This window comes from Aythya ferina (genome assembly GCF_964211825.1).
Source record: "Aythya ferina genome assembly, contig: HAP1_SCAFFOLD_29, whole genome shotgun sequence".
NCBI classification, from domain to species: domain Eukaryota; kingdom Metazoa; phylum Chordata; class Aves; order Anseriformes; family Anatidae; genus Aythya; species Aythya ferina.
Window position 1 is genome coordinate 4,101,208 of NW_028181463.1, and position 21,285 is coordinate 4,122,492.

The 21,285-nt window shown below is 50.4% G+C and overlaps 2 protein-coding genes across 2 annotated transcripts; one reads left to right on the plus strand and one right to left on the minus strand.

Annotated features, from left to right (window-relative positions):
• Window positions 1-5,723: 5,723 nt before the first annotated feature.
• Window positions 5,724-6,644, plus strand: LOC311427917 (olfactory receptor 14C36-like; the record flags this gene model as incomplete). Its single annotated transcript, XM_084539500.1, has 1 exon — window positions 5,724-6,644. The coding sequence occupies one exon, from the start codon at window positions 5,724-5,726 to the stop codon at window positions 6,642-6,644; it is 921 nt and encodes a 306-aa protein (XP_084395626.1).
• A 5,569-nt stretch (window positions 6,645-12,213) lies between these two features.
• Window positions 12,214-13,149, minus strand: LOC311427918 (olfactory receptor 14C36-like; the record flags this gene model as incomplete). The annotated part of the gene is made up of 1 exon (XM_084539501.1): window positions 12,214-13,149. One exon carries the CDS (start codon window positions 13,147-13,149, stop codon window positions 12,214-12,216), a length of 936 nt encoding a protein of 311 aa, XP_084395627.1.
• Window positions 13,150-21,285: the final 8,136 nt, after the last annotated feature.

Sequence of the window (21,285 nt, forward strand, 5' to 3'; positions counted from 1 at the left end):
TCTGTTGGGCCTGCAGGAGGCACATGGCTGTGAAGGAGGCTGGGAGGTCACTTCTGTCTCTGGAGGTGACAGACCTGCAGGAGGAATGTGGCGCAGATAGAGACCGTAAAGGCCAGAAGCATGCAGTTGGCCTTCTGGGCTACAAGCACAGAATGTACTGTCTCACTGTTGATCTCACAGTCTGTCATAAATAAAGATATTAAACAGCACCAGTCCCAGGACAGACCCCTGAGGTACAACACTTGTCACCAGCCTCCATAGGACATAGAGCCATTGAGCACCACGCTCTGGGTGTGACCGTCAAGCTAACTCCTTATCCACTGAATGGTGCACCCATCAAATGCGTCTCTCTCCAATTTAGAGACTAGGATGTCATGTGGGACAGTGTCAATGGTCTTACTGAAGTCCAAGTAGATGACATAGGTTGGTCTTCTGTTGTTGTCTGATGTGATCACTCCATTGTAGAAAGCCATCACATTGGTCAGGCATGATTTACTCTTTGGTGAAGCCATGCTGGCTGTGTGAGATCACCTCTTTGTCTTGCATGTGCCTTGACATCGATTCCAGGAGGATCTTCTCCATGATCTTGCCAGCCACAGGGGTGAGGCTCACCATTCGGTAGTCCCATGAGTTCTCATTTCTACCCTTTTTAAAAATGGGAGTGATGTTTTCCTTTTTCCAGCCAGCAGGGAGTTCACCTAACTGCAAGAACTCTTCAAATATGATGGAGAAAGGCTTGACAACTACATCAGGCAGTTCCCTCAGGACCCTGGGTTGCATGTCATCAAGCGCCATAGACTTGCACGTGTTTAGTTCCTTCAGGTGGACTCAAACCTGCTCTTCACTTACAGCGGGTGGGACTTGGCCCCTCAGCTTCCATCTCTGGGTTCAGAGAAATGAAAAACTTGGGAAGCCCGACTGGCAGGGAAGACTGCGGCAAAGACGCTGTTGAGTACCTCAGCCTTCTCCATGTCTGTCATTACCAGTTCACCCTTCTCATCTGTCAGATGGGGTACACTCTCCTTGGCCTCTCATATCTGAGCAATGTATCTATGGAATCTCTTCCTGTTATTCTTTGCATCCCTTGCCAAGCTCAGTTCCATTCATGCATTGCTTTCCTTTTCCCATCCCTCCACATCCAAAAGAGAAACATGCTTGAGGGCTTGGGAAAAGTAACCCTGAATCGACAGAAGCCATTTGAGAAAAAAAAAAACATGTAGGTCGGAAGCATGACTTTGTGTAGGTGCAGAGCTGATGGGCACATTGTGCAGGATGCTCCTAAAGATCTTTGTGTCCTTTTCCCTCCTGACTACAATGCCACTTCCTTCTCAGGAATGAAGGAGCCAACAGAGGTGAGACAGATACACTGAGATGGTAAATGTCATCAGAAAGCTGATCTCAAGAAGATATGGGGAGGTCAGAAGCAGCCTGGACAAGAGGCATATGAGATTATGGGGTGGTAAGAGGAGCATGGCCAGCAGAAATTAATGATTTCATAGAGGTAAAAGCATTCCTGCAATGCCGATATTGCAGTAACAGTGACATAAAAAAGTCACATATGGCCCTTACCTAACTGGAAACAGTGATTTTAATCCCTGAACCTAAATGCTACTACAACACTCTGAAAGAACCAATTTTCTCTCTTGATAACCGTAATCCCTTCCCTTAACACTAACATGAAAATGCTCTATTTAACCCTAGACTCCTTGGCAGATGTAAAACACCCGTAAACCACAGAGCTTCTCCATACCATAACCACAGACCTGACAGCACAAGCAGAACACCAAACACTCCCACTAAAATTTTGCTTAATGTCTAACCCAGAAAGTGAAAAAGAAATACCGAGGGGGCTAGAGATAGTTCAGCTCTACCTCAGGATCTCATGGCCAACAGGAGCAATGTGACTGTGGCAGTGACTGTGAGGTCACTTCTGTCTCTGCACTTGATAGGGCAGCAGCAGGAACGTGTCACAGAAAGGGACTGGGAGGTCACTTGTGTCTGGAGGTGGCAGGTCAGCCTTGACTTCTCCCTGGGAGCTGCACTTTTGGGCTGACAGCTGGCAGTGGCCCTGCTAGGCCAGCACAAGGCACCTGCTTGGCATGCTGACTGGGGGATCCCCTCTGCCTCCAGACCCAGGAGGACCCAGGCAGAAAGAAGGCCAAAACATGGGTAGTCCTGTCCCTTCTGCTTGAGTCCATGAGTGGACAGCAGCAGGCACAAGGCTTGGCTGTGTGTAGCCAAGAAGCTGCAAGGCCAGCAGCAGGTCAATGGCTTGGGAGCTGCTTCTGAGGTGACTTGTGTCTGGTTGGCTGAGAGGCTGCAAGGAACATATTGGGCTGGGATGCCTACTTCAGGAGTGCTTTCCACCCTGGTGGAGCTTTCTTTGGTAGTAGGAAAGAGCAGGAGAGAAAAAACTGCCACAAAGTGTGCATTGGAACGATGGCACTGGCCATGAAGAGGAAGAAATATCCAAGGGAACAGCAGGTCTTGCTGCTAGTAACAGAGGCAAAAAAGGCATTAAGTGTCTCAGCCTTTACCTCATCCCTTGTCACCAGGTTTTCCCCCCAAAATCCAATAAAGCATTATGATTCTCCCTAATCCTCCTTCATTTAAAGTATTTATTTAAATTTTTATCTTTTATTTGTTTGTTTGTTTCTTTTGTCTTTTACAGTAATAGATGGATTGAGCTCCAGCTGGGCTTTGGCCCTTCTAATTTTCACCTGCACAGCCCCATAACATTCAGGACACAGCTCTAGACAAACTGACAGCATGCATGAGAAGGAAGTACAGAAGAGGTGGAACATGGCAGCCTTCCATCCCCTACTCTCCTGTGATTCTATGGTGCAATTCCATTTAGCTGGTTACTCCTGAATTATCCAAATTTCTGTGCAACTCTTGCTGCTGCTGCTGTCTGGTCAGAGAGAACACAATCACAGGAAGGTTGAACTGTCTGTCTGCAGCCATGAATGGCTGACAGAATGAAGCATCAGTGACATGGAACATTGAGAAATTGAAGGATTTTGCCTATAGAAATCTCTTGTTGTTTACAAGGAGATGAGCCTTGTCCTTCATCAAAAGAGGAATAACCCCAGGCGTCATGGCAGACTGGGATGCTGCTGAGTGAGCAGTGCACAGGAGGAGGAGGGCCTGGGCACCACGAGAGATGCCATACAGCAGTGGTGCCTGCTCACCAGGAACCAGGCCAGCTTCCTTCAGAGCTGCCTTATGAGGAACATGGCCACCAAGAAGATCTGAGTTATCACACTCACCTCAGATCTGCTGTGACACCACACGGACAAGGGTCTGTAGCCAGCAGTGAATGATGTGCAGGTATGGGAGTCCTTTTAAAAGCCAGGTTTAGACAGGATAGAGGGCTGTGGAAAGGCTGAAAGTCCCAACAGGACCCAGGTCTTTGTGTCCATGGCTATGGCTGTTGTCTCTGCCACTGAGGCCTATGAAGAGACAGCTGATCATTAAAGCACCAGGGCCTCATTGCCTCCTCACCCCCACCCATAAAGCAAGCAGGGGTCGTACCATTCTCCTGCACTTGGCCATGCACATCCCCATCTCCTACTGCCCCACAAAGAGCCCTGAGCAACCTGTAAAGGAAAGGATCTCCCTTCAAAGGACTTGGGGTCAAGGCCTGGCCCTTGTGCTTGGTGACACACATCCAGTTTTCCTACACATCAGTAGGAAATGGGTTTTCTAACTGAAACCAGGACACAGTGTCACTTTCACATTGCCTTTGTCTCCTTGTCCTCACTGCCTCCAGGGTTCTGCTCTAACGAGCTCCAAGAGAGGCTGTGTCAGTGCTGGCCCTCAGGGGGACACTGCAGGAAACTTGCCTCTGACTTGGACTTCTGGAGAGCTGTCTTCAATTGTCTCTGAGTGTCTGAGGTTCATGGGCTCATTAGCAAAGCCCCCAGAGGGGTGATTGCAGTGCCTTGGGCTGGTGCTGTGCTGCTGAGCTGGGCCGGGCTCGTGGGACAGAAAGAGCTGCTGGCAAGAGGGCCGTGGTGCAGAGAGACAGCTGTGCCCAGGAGCAGCTCCTCTGCACAGCGCAGCAGGGCTGGGGGCACTGCCTGCAGAGACAGAGTGCTTAAAGGCAGGCAGAAGTGGCAGGATGCACAGAGCTCACTGGGGGAGAACACTTCCCAGCCCTGCACCCGGTAAGTCTCTGTCTGGAGGGCAACGCAGCTCCAATTCCTGGAGGAAGGAGATGCTGGGGTGCAGGCAGTGCTACCCAGGGCTGTGGTGCAGAGCAGGGTCCCTGCTGTGCCCCAGGGGCTGTGTGCCAGGGCAGGGCCTCTTCTGTTTGCCACACTCAGCACTCAGCCTGCCCAGGGAGCCCAGGGGCTTGGGCAGAGGAAGGGCAGGACAGGGGATGCCTGCAAAGAGAAGGCACTTTCTGCACTCTCTGCCTGTCTCTTCCTGCTTTGATTGTGGGGCAGGCTCTCTGTTAACAGAGTGGTTGGATTTGCACAGGTGACTTAGCTTCCTATTGCCTTGAACCGAGACATAGGTTAGTGATGAACCTGAGAATATCCCTTCCCTTCTCTGCTTACAGACTGCACCAGGACTTTTCGGAGCTGTTCTTTAGGACCTGAAGACAGGGAGATGTCCCCGGAGCTGTCCCCATCCCCAGGAGGTTTCTGCAGGGCAGAGCTGGGCACACAGCAGGTGGGATGGGGGCTGTGAGCATGGACGGGAGGAGACGTAGGGACAGCAAAAGAGCTGCTGGCAGAACAGCTGCAGGCAGCAGGGACATGGGCAGGCAGTGAGAGGGAGCTGCTCCCTCCCTGCCATCCCCTGCAGTGCAGGCGCCTTCCTCGCAGCAGCCCCTGGTCTCCTCTCTTCCCCTCACAGCTTCTGTCACGGCATGTATAACCTGGGGGGCTGAGAATATGGGGTGTCTGAACCCTAAATCTCTGCGTCAGTAGACACATTTGCTGCAGACCCCCTCTACCTTCCTCTGCGGAAGAAGGCACAGAATCAGAGAATCATAAAATATCCTGAGTTGGAAGGGACCCACAGGGATCATCGAGTCCAACTCCTGGCTCCACACAGGTCTTGCCCCCAGGCTCCTACCATATGACCAGGAGCACATTCCAAATGCTTCTTAAACTCCAGAGCTCTTGTCCCTCTGCTGTCTGTGCAGGGTAGATGGCACAGGGCTGTGAGGACAGGCTCTACCTCACCAACACCACAGCCTCTGCACTGGGTTGGGTCCGCCCTGCCTGCCCATGCCTGCTTCTCTCCCTTGCCCAGAGTGCCAGCTGGTGGTGCCTGATTCTGACAGGGAGTGCTGTGCACGAAGGGTGAAGCAGGAGGAGATGCTCCCTGTTTTCTCCAGCCAGACACGCATGATCCACCTGCTGGTTTTGTCTCCTGGGTATTGAACAGGGAAGATGCACACAGAGTCACACAGCCAAACACCCCGCAGTCAGCAGAGGGAGCCACTGCCCAGGAACCTTCCCTCTTGGAACCTCGAATGGAGCAGAGTAGGCTCATTGGGAGCTGCTGGGCAGAGGAGGCTGCAGTGTACAGGACATTCAGCAAGCACAGAGCAGGGCTCCAGACAGGGAGACAGACAAAGGTCCTCTTGAAACAGGTAATTTAAGGCTTTCACTGTGAATTAACTGAATTATGCTAACAGACATTACTCGTGACACTCTATTTATATTTTTTTCTCATTTGGCAGTGTCCATGTCCAAAGTCAGCAAATGCCCAACATCAGCTCAGTGAGCGAGTTCCTCCTGCTGGCATTCGCAGACACGCGCGAGCTGCAGCTCCTGCACTTCGCGCTCTTCCTGGGCATCTACCTGGCTGCCCTCCTGGGCAACGGCCTCATCCTCAGCGCCGTAGCCTGCCACCACCACCTCCACACCCCCATGTACTTCTTCCTCCTCAACCTCGCCCTCCTCGACCTGGGCTGCATCTCCACCACTCTGCCCAAAGCCATGGCCAATGCCCTCTGGGACACCAGGGCAATCTCCTATCAAGGGTGTGCTGCTCAGGTCTTCTTTTCGGTCTTCTTGTTTTGTTCAGAGTACTATCTCCTCACTGTCATGGCCTATGACCGCTACGTAGCCATCTGCAAGCCCCTGCACTACGGGAGCCTCGTGGGCAGCAGAGCTTGTGCCCAGATGGCAGCAGCTGCCTGGGGCAGTGGCTTTCTCAATGCTGTCCTGCACACGGCCAACACATTTTCCCTGCCCCTCTGCCACAGCAATGTTGTGGACCAGTTCTTCTGTGAAATCCCCCACATCCTCAAGCTCTCCTGTTCAGATGCCTACCTCAGGGAAGTCGGGGCACTTGCATTTAATGTTTCTTTAGGCTTTGGTTGTTTTGTTTTCATTGTGTTGTCCTATGTGCAGATCTTCAGGGCAGTGCTGAGGATGCCCTCTGAGCAGGGACGACACAAAGCCTTTTCCACGTGCCTCCCTCACCTGGTCGTGGTCTCCCTGTTTGTCAGCACTGTCATGTTTGCCTACCTGAAGCCGCCCTCCATCTCCTCTCCATCCTTGGACATGGTGATGGCAGTTCTGTACTCGGTGCTGCCTCCAGCACTGAACCCCCTCATCTACAGCATGAGGAACCAGGAGCTGAAAGCCACACTGAAAAAACTGATTCTATTTACTTAGCAATAAATTGGCTATCTCACTTTTCTGGTTTTACTAACGTTAATCTCAGGCAGTTTGTGAGCTTTGTGAATGGAGCCAAGTCCAGTTGGAGGCCAGTCACTAGTGGCGTCCCCCAGGGCTCGGTACTGGGGCCAGTCCTCTTTAATATCTTCATCGATGATCTGGACGAGGGCATCGAGTGCACCCTCAGTAAGTTCGCAGATGACACCAAGTTAGGTGCGTGTGTCGATCTGCTCGAGGGTAGGAAAGCTCTGCAGGAGGATCTGGATAGGCTGCACCGATGGGCTGAGGTCAACTGCATGAAGTTTAACAAGGCCAAGTGCCGTGTCCTGCACCTGGGGCGCAATAACCCCAAGCAGAGCTACAGGCTGGGAGAGGAATGGTTGAAGAGCTGCCAGGCAGAGAAGGACCTGGGAGTGATGGTGGATAGTCGGCTGAATATGAGCCAGCAGTGTGCTCAGGTGGCCAAGAAGGCCAACGGCATCCTGGCTTGTATCAGGAACAGTGTGACCAGCAGGGCTAGGGAGGTGATCGTCCCCCTGTACTCAGCTCTGGTGAGGCCGCACCTTGAGTACTGTGTTCAGTTTTGGGCCCCTCGCTACAAGAAGGACATCGAGGTGCTCGAGAGAGTCCAGAGAAGGGCAACGAAGCTGGTGAGGGGCCTGGAGAACAAGTCCTATGAGGAGCGACTGAGGGAGCTGGGCTTGTTCAGCCTGGAGAAGAGGAGGCTCAGGGGCGACCTTATCGCTCTCTATGGGTACCTCAAGGGAGGCTGTAGCGAGGTGGGGGTTGGTTTGTTCTCCCACGTGCCTGGTGACAGGACGAGGGGGAATGGGCTTAAGTTGCGCCAGGGGAGTTTTAGGTTAGATGTTAGGAAGAACTTCTTCACTGAAAGGGTTGTGAGGCACTGGAACAGGCTGCCCAGGGAAGTGGTGGAGTCACCATCCCTGGAAGTCTTCAAAAGACGCTTAGATGTAGAGCTTAGGGATATGGTTTAGTGGAGGGCTGTTAGCATTAGGTTGGAGGTTGGACTCGATGACCTTGAGGTCTCTTCCAACCTAGAAAATTCTGTGATTCTGTGATTCTGATTGAGTCCATGACTGGCCAGCAGGAGGCACAAGGCTTGGCTGTGTCTAGCCAAGAAGCTGCAAGGCCAGCAGCAGGCCCATGGCTTGGAAGCTGCTGCTGAGGTGACTTGTGTCTGGTTGGCTGAGAGGCCGCAAGGAGCCTGCTGGGTTGGGATGCCTACTTCAAGAGTGGTTTCCTACCAGATGGAGCTTTCTGCGGTAGCAAAGAAGAGCAGTAGAGAAAAAAATGCCACAAAGTGTTCCAGGAAGGCTGGCACTGGTCACAAGGAGGGAGAAATGTCCCTCAAAGGGTCATGCTGTGGTGCCAGAGGTCACCCTCTGATCAGACCCTGGCTTTGTGTTTCAAGGAACAGCTGGGGAGGGCTGATGAGACATGGGTGAAAGCAAGGCATGAAAGCAAGATGCTGAACTGAGATGGGTGTCTGCAGACTTCAAGAAAATAGGGCAATGTGTGGGACAGCAATGGAAAGCCTGCAGAGGATAAGGCAGAGGGTGCTGGTAAAGAGGGAAGGCCCAACAGCTGTGAAGGTTTTTCCCCTTGGCAGTAGCTTAGGAGGAGATATGTTGTACTCACTGCAATGGGGCCTCATTGATTCCTTGCAACCCTGTGCAGCAGCTCAGAGGTGTCATACCACTGTTCTTCTCATGGCATCACACTGCCCACCACAGCCCACAGACCCCAGGAAAAGCCTTGAGCCAGATGTGGGGGTGCAGGATCTCCCCTTCCAGTGGCTGGGGTCAGGCCTTGGCTCTTCTGCTTCACTAAAACCAACAAAGACATTTCTCAGCACAGTGCTTTGCCTGTCTGCAAGCATGGCCTCCGATTATCTGCCCTAACAAGGCCCTGGGGAGGCTTTGTTAGTAACAGCCCTCAGTGGGGCCCATTAATACCCCAAGTCACTTCAGCTTTTCCTTCTGACTTTACTTTCTCTAGCAGTTGCATCGTTCTCCTCTCAGTACCTGAGCTTCATAGACTCAGCACCACAATACACCATGGAACTCATTAAAATGCAGAAATTCCAAACATCTCCTCCATAGTTTTCTTCAAACCTTCACGCCTTTTGCAGCTAACTGCAGAGCTTGCATAACATAGTTCAGGGAAAAGATTTCACAAAGCAAATAATAAATATATTTTCTTGTTTCAAAGGCTGAATTTTGTTGCATTTCCATTTGAAGCATCATTCTCCTATTGCTACTGATCCAGGGTCACTTCTTTGGAGACCTCCATAGGGAGGAAAAGCAGAGTCTCGTGGTCTGACACTTCCACTGCAAGTAGTGGTCTTTGTCCCTGTAACTGCAGCACAGTTCAGCACATGAAACCCTTTCTAAAACAAGTCACATTTTTTGGGGGGCGGGATAAAATATTATAAAATAAAATAAAATAATATAAAATAAATTAAAATAAAACAAAATAAAATAAAATATAAAATAAAATATAAAATAAAATAAAATAAAATAAAATAAAATAAAATAAAATAAAATAAAATAAAATAAAATAAAATAAAATAAAATAAAATAAAATAAAATAAAATTGAAATGACCATTGGAACCAGAGAAATTCAAATTAAATATTAGTAGGTACCTGGTCATCCATGGTCTCTCTTGGGTCTTCTGTAGAAAACTCAGGATGAAAAGTAAAGACATTTACTTTTTGTACCCTAGTCTGTTGTCCAGTCAATAGAGTAGGGCAGTCCTACTTCCTGTGCTGTAGATGCAGAAGGCAAAAAGAATTGCATTGTGCCTTACACTACCCAAGTACGTGTAACCCAGGACAAATCTTACAAGGAGCAGCTGAGGGAGCTGGGATTGTTCAGCCTGGAGAAGAGGAGGCTCAGGGGTGACCTTTTTGCTCTCTACAGCTACCTCAAAGGAGGCTGTAGCGAGGTGGGGGTTGGTCTGCTCTCTCACGTGCCCAGTGACCGGATGAGGGGGAAAGGGCTAAAGTCGTGCCAGGGGAGGTTTAGGTTGGAAATTAGGAAAAACTTCTTTTCTGAGAGGGTTGTTAGGCATTGGAATGGGCTGCCCAGGGAAGTGGTGGAGTCACCATCCCTGGAGGTCTTTAAAAGGTGTTTAGATGTAGTGCTTAGTGATATGGTTTAGTAGAGGACTGCTTAGTGTTAGGTCAGAGGTTGGACCAGGTGATCTTGGAGGTCTCTTCCAACCTAGATGATTCTGTGATTCTGTGATCGTCTAGTCAAACCTTATTCTATGGACAGGGACAATTTCCATTAGATTAGGTTGTCCAAAGTCACTTGCCAACTGGCCTTGAACAAGGGCTCACCTTTCTGGGTTTGAGTTTAAGCAACGGTTTGTTGGGAGGATTTGGTGTTCTGCATAGGGTGTCAGGTCTGTGGCTGGGGTATGGAGAAGCTTCGTGGTTTATGGTTTTCTTTAGGTCTACCAAGAAGTCGTCTAGGGTTAAATAAAGTGTTTCAATGCTATTGTTAATGGAAGGGATTAGGATGAGCAAGAGAGTAAAGGTAAGGAAAGGGGCTATGGGCTGAGTTCTGCTTGAAGGGATGCTCTGAGGTCAGGTATTACTGCAGTGGATTTCTGTCAAGGTGCTGGAGCAACATTCAGGTTTTGGGATTAGGGTTACCGGTCAAAAAAGTGTAAGGGTTTTACGTGACTGTTTTAAGCCAGTTTTAAAGCACCATCAATATTGCATGAAACCTCTTACCTCTACAAAATCGTTAATTTCTGCTTCCCAAGCTCCTCTTCCCTCCCCTAAATCTCACTTCCCTCTTGGCCAGGCTTCTCCTGTCATCCTCATATTGGTTATCTTATTGGGATCAGTTTTCTGATGGCTTTCATGATCTCAGAGTATCTGTCTCACTCTGCTGGCTATTCTGTTCCTGAGACAGAAGTGGTGTTGTAGTCGGTAGGGAAAAGGGCACAAAGTTCCGTAGGAGCATCCTGCACATGCCCATCCACTCCGCACCTCCACAAAAGTGTAAATCCTATGAAGAAGCGTTGGTTCCAGAATGACTCCTATGGATCCAGGGTAACATTTTGCAGGCCTTCGTGCAGGATTTACCTCCTCTCAGGCATCTTGGAGGTAGTAGCCACCCCTAAGGAGAAAACTAAAAACACCTATGAGGTATGAGTTTAGTCAAAATTTAAGATCTCTGACATGACAACCAGAGGTGCTGCTCTGCAGAGCGAGGGGGCTGTGGTGCCCGGGGCACGGGGGCACTCTGCAGGGCCATGCTGGGCAGGCTGGGAGGCAGACCCAGCTCATGGGGTCACTGCCATTGCCCCAGGGCTGCAAGAATCACTTGCTATGCTCCTTTGCTGAGTCTGTTGCGTGCCCTGGGGCTGCAGAGCTCACACCAGACTGAGCACTTGAGCTCTGCTTAGTCCACATGGGACAGGCTCACACTCTGCGGGCTCCATTCACTGCTGTCTCCTGGGCTCACGCTGGCCTGACAGAGTAGGCCAGTGAGTAATTTTTTGCAGGCCTGGGTCAATGGCAGTGATATTTCCTTGTTTCTCACAGCCTTCTCACATGTCTTTCTCATAGCCCTTCCCACTGCCAAGCACTGCCTCCCAGGTGGGAATAAGTCAACCTTCAGAAGGGCCTTTGGGCTTCCTCAGTCATCCTGCTGCTTATTAGGACCTTCCTGACTCCCCACAGAGCTCAGAGGGAGCCTTCTTGTCCTCTGTGTGGCCCTGCACTGGCTCTGTCTGGGACAGAGTTAGCCTCTGCAGAGCAGCCCCTGTGGTGCTGTGTTTTCAATATGTGACCGTACTGGGTATGGCTGGGATGGAGTTAACTTTTCCTGTAGAAACCCACCCAGTGCTGTGCTCTGCTTGAGTAGCTAGAACAGCACTGGTATCATGGTTCTGTTTTGTCTACTGTTGAGCAATGCTGTCACAGCATCAGGAATCCCTCTAATCCCCCCTCCTCAAAGAGCCAGCAGGCTGCAGGTGCGCAAGAGACAGGGAAGGGACATCAGCAGGGCAGCTGACCTAAACCAGCCACAGAGATATTCCATACCATATGTTGTCACACTCAGCAATAAAAGGTGGAAAATGGAAGGAGAAGGGAGAGGTGGGCTCCCATTATGAAAATGTCTGTCCTCCTGAAAATCAGCTGCATCTATTGAGGCCTTGTTTCAAGGAAGTGGTAAAGCATCACTGTCACAAATAGATTTTGCTATTTTTTTTTTTTTTATATATATATATATATATATATATTTAAATAGTTTCTTTGCTAGTTCCAAGGAGATGGGAATACACTGCAGCTGAGACCTATGAATTTCTGTTCGCTTCTTTATTGTCTATAGCTACACAGAAAGCCTGGCTTTAGATATACATGAGATGATTAGGAAAAATAAAGAGATAAATGAACAGGTAGGAGGCTAACAATGACATTAATTAAATCGACTCCACAACTTGAAGATCATATTTATCAAGAAAAATAAAACCAAATTACTTTCTTAACTGTTTCTGAGATAAACTCGGAATGTAAAGGAACATTACAGTTTCTTAAGAAATATGTATTCAAACAATTTCCTCAGTGCACCCTTGAGCTCCTGGTTCCTCATGCTGTAGATGAGGGGGTTCACTGCTGGAGGTAACATGGAGTACAGAAAAGATACTGCAAGATCCAGGGATGGGGAGGAGAATGAGGGGGGCTTCAGGTAGGCAAACATGATAGTGCTGACAAACAGGGAGACCACGGCCAGGTGAGGGAGACACATGGAAAAGGCTTTGTGCCTGCCCTGCTCAGAGGGCATCCTCAGCACTGCCCTGAAGATCTGCACATAGGACACCACAATAAAAAGAAAGCAACCAACAACTAAACAAGAGCTAAATGCAGTAAATCCAACTTCCCTGAGGTAGGCATCTGAGCAGGAGAGCTTGAGGATGTGGGGGATTTCACAGAAGAACTGGTCCAAAGCATTGCCATGGCAGAGGGACAGGGTAAATGTAGTGGCTGTGTGCAGGAGAGCATTGAGAAAGCCACTGCCCCAGGCAGCTGCTGCCATCTGGGCACAAGCTCTGCTGCCCACGAGGCTCCCGTAGTGCAGGGGCTTGCAGATGGCAACGTAGCGGTCATAGGCCATGACGGTAAGAAGGGAAAACTCTGCTGTGATAAAGAAGACAAAGAGAAAGACCTGTGCAGCACAGCCTTGATAGGAGATGGCCCTGGTGTCCCAGAGAGAATTGGCCATGGCTTTGGGCAGAGTGGTGGAGATGCAGCCCAGGTCCAGGAGGGCGAGGTTGAGGAGGAAGAAGTACATGGGGGTGTGGAGGCGGTGGTGGCAGGCTACGGCGCTGAGGATGAGGCCGTTGCCCAGGAGGGCAGCCAGGTAGATGCCCAGGAAGAGCGCGAAGTGCAGGAGCTGCAGCTCGCGCGTGTCTGCGAATGCCAGCAGGAGGAACTCTGTGATGGAGCTGATGTTGGGCATTTTCTGACATTGAACACTGTTGTCTGTAGAGAAGGAGAAGGCAGAAAAAGTTTAGAAGACAATTCTCTGAGGAAAACCTACTGCAAGCCTTAGACCACTCTCATCTGAAGCCTCTCTCTTGCAAAAAGAGCTTTCTGTAGCTCTATCGCTTGAGTCCCAGGTGATGTTGGGTGAGACTGGCACTGCAAGCATGCCTTACTGGGGACTTTAGAGGTGTCCTTCCTTCTGTGAAGCAGTCAGAAAGCAGGAACAAGGGGGAAACTCAAGTTCAGTCCACTTATGAGATCCATGAACTTTGCAGGGTTGTTGCAAAAAACACCTCCAACCACACTGTAGAGCGAGTCAGATTTTATTATGCTTAGTAAAACAATCACACTCTTGTGTTTCCAAAGAAGGAGAGACAGCTTAAAGCAAAGAAGCCCCAACCCCAGTGCAGATGGACAGAATCCTCACCTTATCTCCAGGTACATGAGCAGGATCTCAGCTTTTCCCTCTTCTCCAAGAGTGCAGAGGCCTCATTCCAGCTGCCCACAGACAGCCATCCAGCAGCACAGACATGGTTTTAGTACAGAGGGGTCTTCTCCTTGAGGTACCTGGATAACACAAGGATGCCACGAGAGAGCTGCATCCTGCGGGAAAGAAGCATGCAGCCTAGCACAATGCCCCATGGACAGAGCTGGATATTCAAAATCTGGGGTGTCCCAATACCCAATCTGCATCCCCTGCAGTGTCTGGAGGAGACTTGGACACCCAACTCTTGGCTAAAAAGGGCAGCTGGGTTATGACACTCCAAGGGGCTTCTGCCAGACTTTCTCACCTCACACTGCAACCCAGCAGGACTCTCAAAGCCTACTGCATTGCCCACTGCCCTCCCAGAAACAAGACCCAGCAGGAGGAGACCCTTCCAGGACCTACAGCTGCATGGCCCTGCAGCCAGGCACTTACCTTGTCAAGGGCTGTGCAGGTTTCTCCTGCAGGCAGCTCTCAGCATCCTCCCACTGCCAAGTGCCTTCAGCCCCTCTCTCATTCCCTCCTCTCTGTGTGCCAGCTGCGGTCAGAGCCCCCAGCCCTGCTGCGCTGTGTAGAGGAGCTGCTCCTGGGCACAGCTGTCTCTCTGCAACAGGAACACTTTTGAAATGAGTTTTCTCTGTCCCACGAGCCCAGCCCAGCTCAGCAGCACAGCATCAGCCCAAGGCACTGCAATGATCATCCTGGGGGCTTTGCTGATGAGCCCACAAACCTCAGGCACTCAGAGACAATTGAAGACATCTCTCCAGAAGTCCAAGTCAGAGGCAAGTTTCCTGCAGTGTCCCCCTGAGGGCCAGCACTGACACAGCCTCCCTTGGAGCTCGTTAGAGCAGAACCCTGGAGGCAGTGAGGACAAGGAGACAAAGGCAATGTGAAGGTGACACTGATGTGGAGGAAAAGTGGATGTGTGTCACCAAGCTCAAGGGCCAGGACTTGACATCCATCCCATTTTAAGGGGGATCCTTTCCCTTGACAGGTTGCTCAGGGCTCTTTGTGGGGCAGTAGGAGATGGGGATGTGCATGGCCAAGTGCAGGAGAATGGTACGACCCCTGCCTGCTTCATGGGTGGGGGCGAAGAGGCAATGAGGCCCTGGTGCTTTACCAATCAGCTGTCTCCTCATAGGCGTCAGTAGCAGAGACAACAGCCATAGCCATGGGCACAAAGACCTGGGTCCTGCTGGGACTTTGAGCCTTGCCATAGCCCTTGCTCCTCTCCAAACCAGGATGGCCTAGAGAATCCCAGACCTGTACCTCTTCACTGGTTAGTTGAAGACACTTGTCCTTGTGGTGTCATACCGGATCTGATATGAGCATGATAACTCAGATCTTTTTGGTGGCCGTGCTCCTCATGAGGCAGCTTTGTAGAAAGCTGGTCTGCTTCCTCGTGAGGAGGCACCTCTGCTCATATGGCATCCCTTGTGGTGCCCAGGCCCTCCTCGTCCTGTGTACTCTGCAGTGTCCCAGTCTGCTCTGATATGTGGCGTTACTCTCCCTCTCGTTCAGGACTGGGCTCTTCTCCTTGTAAATGTCTAGAGGTTTCTTTAGACAAAATCCTGTAGTTTCTCAAGCTCCCACCACACTGATGCTCTGTTCTGTCAGATGTTCCTGTCCGCAGGCAGACAGTTCAGCCTTCATGTGATTGTGCTGTCTCTGACAAGACAGCAGTATTGGGAGGTACAGGGGACACTGAATCACAGAGAATTGTCTGGGTTGGAGGAGACCTCAAGATAATCGAGTCCAACCTCTGACCTAACACTAACAAGTCCTCCACTAAACCAATGTTTGGATAATACAGGAGTAACTGGCTAAATGGAATTGCAGCACAGTCACAGAAAGGTAGTGGGTGGAAGTCTTCCAGATTCTACTTTTTCTGTTCTTCATTCTCATGCATGCTGTCAGTTTCTCAGGAGCTGTGTCCTAAATGTTATGGGGCTGTGCAGGACAAAGTTAGAAAGGCCAAAGCCCAGCTGGAGCTTAATCAATCCATTCCTGTCAAAGACAATAAACACTGCTTATATAAATACTTTAAATTAAAGAGGATTAAGAATCGTCATAAATTACTGGATGTGGGGGGAAACCTGGTGCCAAGAGATGAGGTAAAGGCTGAGGTACTTAATGCCTTCTTTGCCTCTGTTACTAGCAGCAAGACCAGTTGTTCCCGTGGTCACTTCTTCCTCCTCATGGCCAGTGCCCAACTTTTAGGGTTGTTTGTGTCTTTTTTTTTTTTTTTTCTCTCCTGCTCTTTCCTACTGCCAAAGCAGGCTCCATCAGGGTAGAAACCACTCCTGAAGTAGGCATCCCAACCCAGCAGGCTCCTTGCGGCCTCTCAGCCAACCAGACACAAGTCACCTCAGCAGCACCTTCCAAGGCATGGACTTGCTGCTGGCCTTTCAGCTTCTTGGCTACACACAGCCAAGCCTTGTGCCTGCTGCTGCCCAGTCATGGACTCAAGCAGAAGGGACAGGACAACCCATCTTGGGGTCTTCTTTCTGCCTGGGTCCTCCTGGCTCTGGAGGCAGAGGGGATCCCCCAGTCAGCATGCCAGGCAGGTGCCTTCTGCTGGCCTAGCAGGGCCACTGCCAGATGTCAGCCCAAAAGTGCAGCTCCCAGGGAGAAGTCAAGGCTGACCTGCCACCTCCAGACACAAGTGACCTCACAGACCCTTTCTGGGACACGTTCCTGCTGCTGCCCTATCAAGTGCAGAGACAGAAGTGACCTCACAGTCACTGCCACAGTCACATTCCTCCTGCTGGGCCATGAGATCCTCAGGCATAGCTGACTGCTTTCTATTTCCCAAGGGACTAAGGCTCAACTTTCTGGGTTAGAGAGTAAACAAATGTTTACTGGGAAGGTTTGGTGTTCTTCTGTGTTTAGGGTATGGGCAGGCTCTGTAGTTTAGGTCATTTTTAGGTCTGCCTAGAAGCCTAGGGTTAAATAGAGTATTTTAATGCTAATATTAAGGAAAGGGATTAGGGTGATTAAAAGAGTAAATGTAATGGAAGGGGGCTATGGGGTGAGTTTTGCTTCAAGGGATACTTTGTGTTCAAGCTTTGGAGAAATGAATTCCTGTCAGAGTGTTGGAACAGCATTTAGATTTCGGGATTAAAACTACTGGTTAAAATAGTGTAAGGGCCATACATGACTGTACAAGTCAGTGTTGCTTCATAATCTACATTACATGATTCCTCTTACCTCTACAAAATCATTAATTGGCCATGCTCCTCTTGCCACCTGAAAATGTCACATCTCTCATGTCCAGGTTGCTCCTGACCTCCCCATATCTTACTGGGATCAGCTTTCTGATGACATCCATGACATAGGCAGTATATGTCTCACCTCTGTGGGCTACTCTGTTCTTCAGAGAGAAGTGGCATTGTAGTCAGGAGGGAAAAGGGCCTAAAGGAGCATCCTGCCTAGTATGCCCATCAGCTCTGCCTCTCTACAAAATTGCGCATCCTACCTACTAGTTTTGTTTCCAGAATAGCTTCCATGGATCTCGAGTTCTTTTTCCAGGCCCTCACAAATACTTCATTTTTGGATGTGTAGAGATGGAATAAGGAAAGCAATGCGCGGATAGACCTGAGCTTAGCAAGGGATGCAAAGAATAACAGGAAGAGATTCTAGAGATACATAGCTCAGAAAAGAAAGGCCAAGGAGAGTGTACCCCCTCTGATGGATGAGAAGGGTAAACTGGTAATGAGAGGCATGGAGAAGCCTGAGGGCCTCAACAACATTTTGGCTCAGTCTTCCCTGCCAATCAGGCTTCCCAAGTCTTTACTTTTCCTGAAGCCATGGGTGGAGGCTGGGAGGCAAAGTCCCACCTGCTCTTAGTGAAAAGCAGGTTTGAGACCACCTGAAGAAACTAAACAAGTACAAGTCTATGGGGCTTGATGACTTGCATCCCAGGGTCCTGAGGGAACTGGCTGATGTAGTTGCCAAGCCTCTCTCCATCATATTTGAAGATTCCTGAAGGTTGGGTGAAGTCCCTGGTGACCTGAAAAAGGAAAACATCACTCCCATTTTTAAAAAAGGATAGAAAGGAGGACCCAGGGAACTACCGAATGGTGAGCCTCACCTCTGTGCCTGGCAAGATCATGAAAAAGATCCTCCTGGAATCGGTGTCAAGGCACATGCAAGACAAAGAGGTGATCTCAGACAGCCAGCATGGCTTCTCCAGGGGGTAAATCTGGTAGCTTTCTACAATGGAGTGACTACAGCAGACAACAATGGAAGACAGACCACCTAATTGGATTTCTGTAATACATTTGACACTATCCCACATGACATCCTGATCTCCAAATTGGAGAGATACGCATTTGATGGGTGCACCATTCAGTGGATAAGGAGTTGGCCTGAAGGTCACACCGAGAGAGAAGTGGTCAATGGATCTATGTCCAAGTGGAGGCTGGTGATGAGTGGTGTACCTCAGGGGTCTGTCCTGGGACAGGTATTGTTTAATATCTTTATCAATGACATAGACAGTGGGGTCAAGTGCACCCTCAGCAAGTGTGCAGATGACACCAAGCTGAGTGGTGTAGTTAATGCAACAGAGGAAGGGATGCCACCCAAGTGGTTCTTGGAAAGCTTGAAATTTGGCCCCATGTGAACCTAAGCAGGTTCTATAAGTCCAAGTGCAAAGTGCTGCACCTGGGCCGGGGAAATCCCATACAGGAGGATAGACTGGGATAAGAAGTGATTGACAGTAGCCCTGCAGAGAAGGACTTGGGGATTCTGCTGAACGAAAAGCTCGACATGAGCCAGCAGTGTGCCCTTGTAGCCCAGAAGGCCAACTGTATCCTGGGCTGCATCAGCAGAGGAGTGGCCAGCAGGTGGAGGCAGGTGATTCACCCCTTCTACTCTGTCCTTGTGAGGCTCCACTTGGAGTCCTGCATCCAGGACTGGGGCCGCCAGCACACGAAGGGTGTGGGTCTCTTAGAATGGGTCTAGAGGAGGGCCACGAAGATGATCAAGGGGCTGGAACACCTCTCCTATGAAGAAAGGCTGAGAGAGCTGGGGCTGTTCAGCCTGGAGAAGAAAAGGTTCCCGGGTGACCTCATCACAGCCTTTCAGTACTTAAAGGGGGCTTATAAAAAAAATGGAGAGTGACTCTTGAAGGGGAGAGTGACTCTGAAGTTGCGAAATCTTCAGCACTTGTTCTCGTGGGGGACTTCAACTTCCCTGACATATCCTGGAAGCACAACACAGCCCTGAGAAAGCAGTCTGGGAGGTTTCTGGAGAGAGTGGAAGATAGCTTCCTGACGCAGCTGGTTAGTGAGCCTACCAGGGGTGGTGCCCCGCTAGACCTTCTCTTCACAAACAGAGAAGGACTGGTGGAGGGTGTGATTGTCGGGGGCTGTCTTGGGCAGAGTGACCACGAAATGGTGGAGTTCACTATTCTTGGCAAGGCCAGGAAGGGGACCAGTAAAACCGCTGTATTGGACTTTCGGAGGGCTGACTTTGAGCTGCTCAGGACACTGGTTGGTGGAGTCCCTTGGGAGGCGGTTCTGAAGGGCAGAGGGGTCCAGGAAGGCTGGGCGCTCTTCAAGAGGGAAATCTTAATGGCGCAGGAACGGTCTGTCCCCACGTGCCCAAAGACAAGCTGGCGGTGAAGAAGACCAGCCTGGCTCAACAGAGAATTGTGGCTTGATCTTAGGAGAAAAAAGAGGGTTTATAATCTTTGGAAAAGTGGGCAGGCCACTAGGGAGGACTATAAGGATGTTGCGAGGCTGTGCAGGGACAAAATTAGGAAGGCCAAAGCCCATCTGGAGCTCAATCTGGATACTGCCCTTAAAGATAACAAAAAACGTTTTTATAAATACATCAACACAAAAAGGAGGACTAAGGAGAATCTCCATCCTTTACTGGATGCGGGGGGAAACTTAGTTACAAGAGATGAGGAAAAGGTGGAGGTGCTCAATGCCTTCTTTGCCTCAGTCTTTAGCAGCAATACCGGTTGTTCTCTGGATACCCAGTACCCTGAGCTGGTGGAAGGGGATGGGGAGCAGGATGTGGCCCTCACTATCCATGAAGAACTGGTTGGTGACCTGCTACGGCACTTGGATGTGCACAAGTCGATGGGGCCAGATGGGATCCACCCAAGGGTACTGAGAGAACTGGCAGAGGAGCTGGCCGAGCCGCTTTCCATCATTTATCAGCAGTCCTGGCGATCAGGGGAGGTCCCAGTTGACTGGCGGCTAGAAAACGTGACACCCATCTACAAGAAGGGCCGGAGGACTGACCTGGGAAACTATAAGCCTGTTAGTTTGACCTCAGTGCCAGGGAAGCTCATGGAGCAGATTATCTTGAGAGTCATCAGGCGGCTCTTGCAGGGGAAGCAGTTGATCAGGCCCAGTCAACATGGGTTTATGAAAGGCAGGTCCTGCTTGACAAACCTGATCTCCTTCTATGACAAAGTGACGTGCTGGGTGGATGAAGGAAAGGCTGTGGATGTGGTCTATCTTGACTTCAGCAAGGCTTTTGACACCGTCTCCCACAGCATTCTCCTCAAGAAACTGGCTGCTCTTGGCTTGGACTGGCGCACGCTTCGTTGGGTTAGAAACTGGCTGGATAGCCGGGCCCAAAGAGTCGTGGTGAATGGAGTCAAGTCCAGTTGGAGGCCAGTCACTAGTGGCGTCCCCCAGGGCTCGGTACTGGGGCCAGTCCTCTTTAATATCTTCATCGATGATCTGGACGAGGGCATTGAGTGCACCCTCAGTAAGTTTGCAGATGACACCAAGTTAGGTGCGTGTGTCGATCTGCTCGAGGGCAGAAAAGCTCTGCAGGGGGATCTGGATAGGCTGCACCGATGGTCTGAGGTCAACTGCATGAAGTTGAACAAGGCCAAGTGCCGTGTCCTGCACCTGGGGCGCAATAACCCCTAGCAGAGCTACAGGCTGGGAGATGAGTGGTTGGAGAGCTGCCAGGCAGAGAAGGGCCTGGGAGTATTGGTTGATAGTCGGCTGAATATGAGGCAGCAGTGTGCTCAGGTGGCCAAGAAGACCAACGGCATCCTGGCTTGCATAAGAAACAGTGTGACCAGCAGGGCTAAGGAGGTGATCGTCCCCCTGTACTCAGCTCTGGTGAGGCCGCACCTCGAGTACTGTGTTCAGTTTTGGGCCCCTCGCTACAAGAAGGACATGGAGGTGCTTGAGCGGGTGCAGAGAAGGGCGACAAAGCTGGTGAGGGGCCTGAAGAACAAGTCCTATGAGGAGCGGCTGAGGGAGCTGGGCTTGTTCAGCCTGGAGAAGAGGAGGCTCAGGGGTGACCTTATCGCTCTCTACAGATACCTTAAAGGAGGCTGTAGTGAGGTGGGGGTTGGTCTATTCTACCACGTGCCTGGTGACAGGACGAGGGGGAATGGGCTTAAGTTGAGCCAGGGGAGTTTTAGGTTAGATGTTAGGAAGAACTTCCTTACAGAAAGGGTTGTTAGACACTGGAACAGGCTGCCCAGGGAACTGGTGGAGTCACCATCCCTGGAAGTCTTCAAAAGACGTTTAGATGTAGAGCTTAGGGAAATGATTTAGTGGGGACTGGTAGCGCTAGGTCAGAGGTTGGACTCGATGATCTTGAGGTCTCTTCCAACCTAGAAATTCTGTGATTCTGTGATTC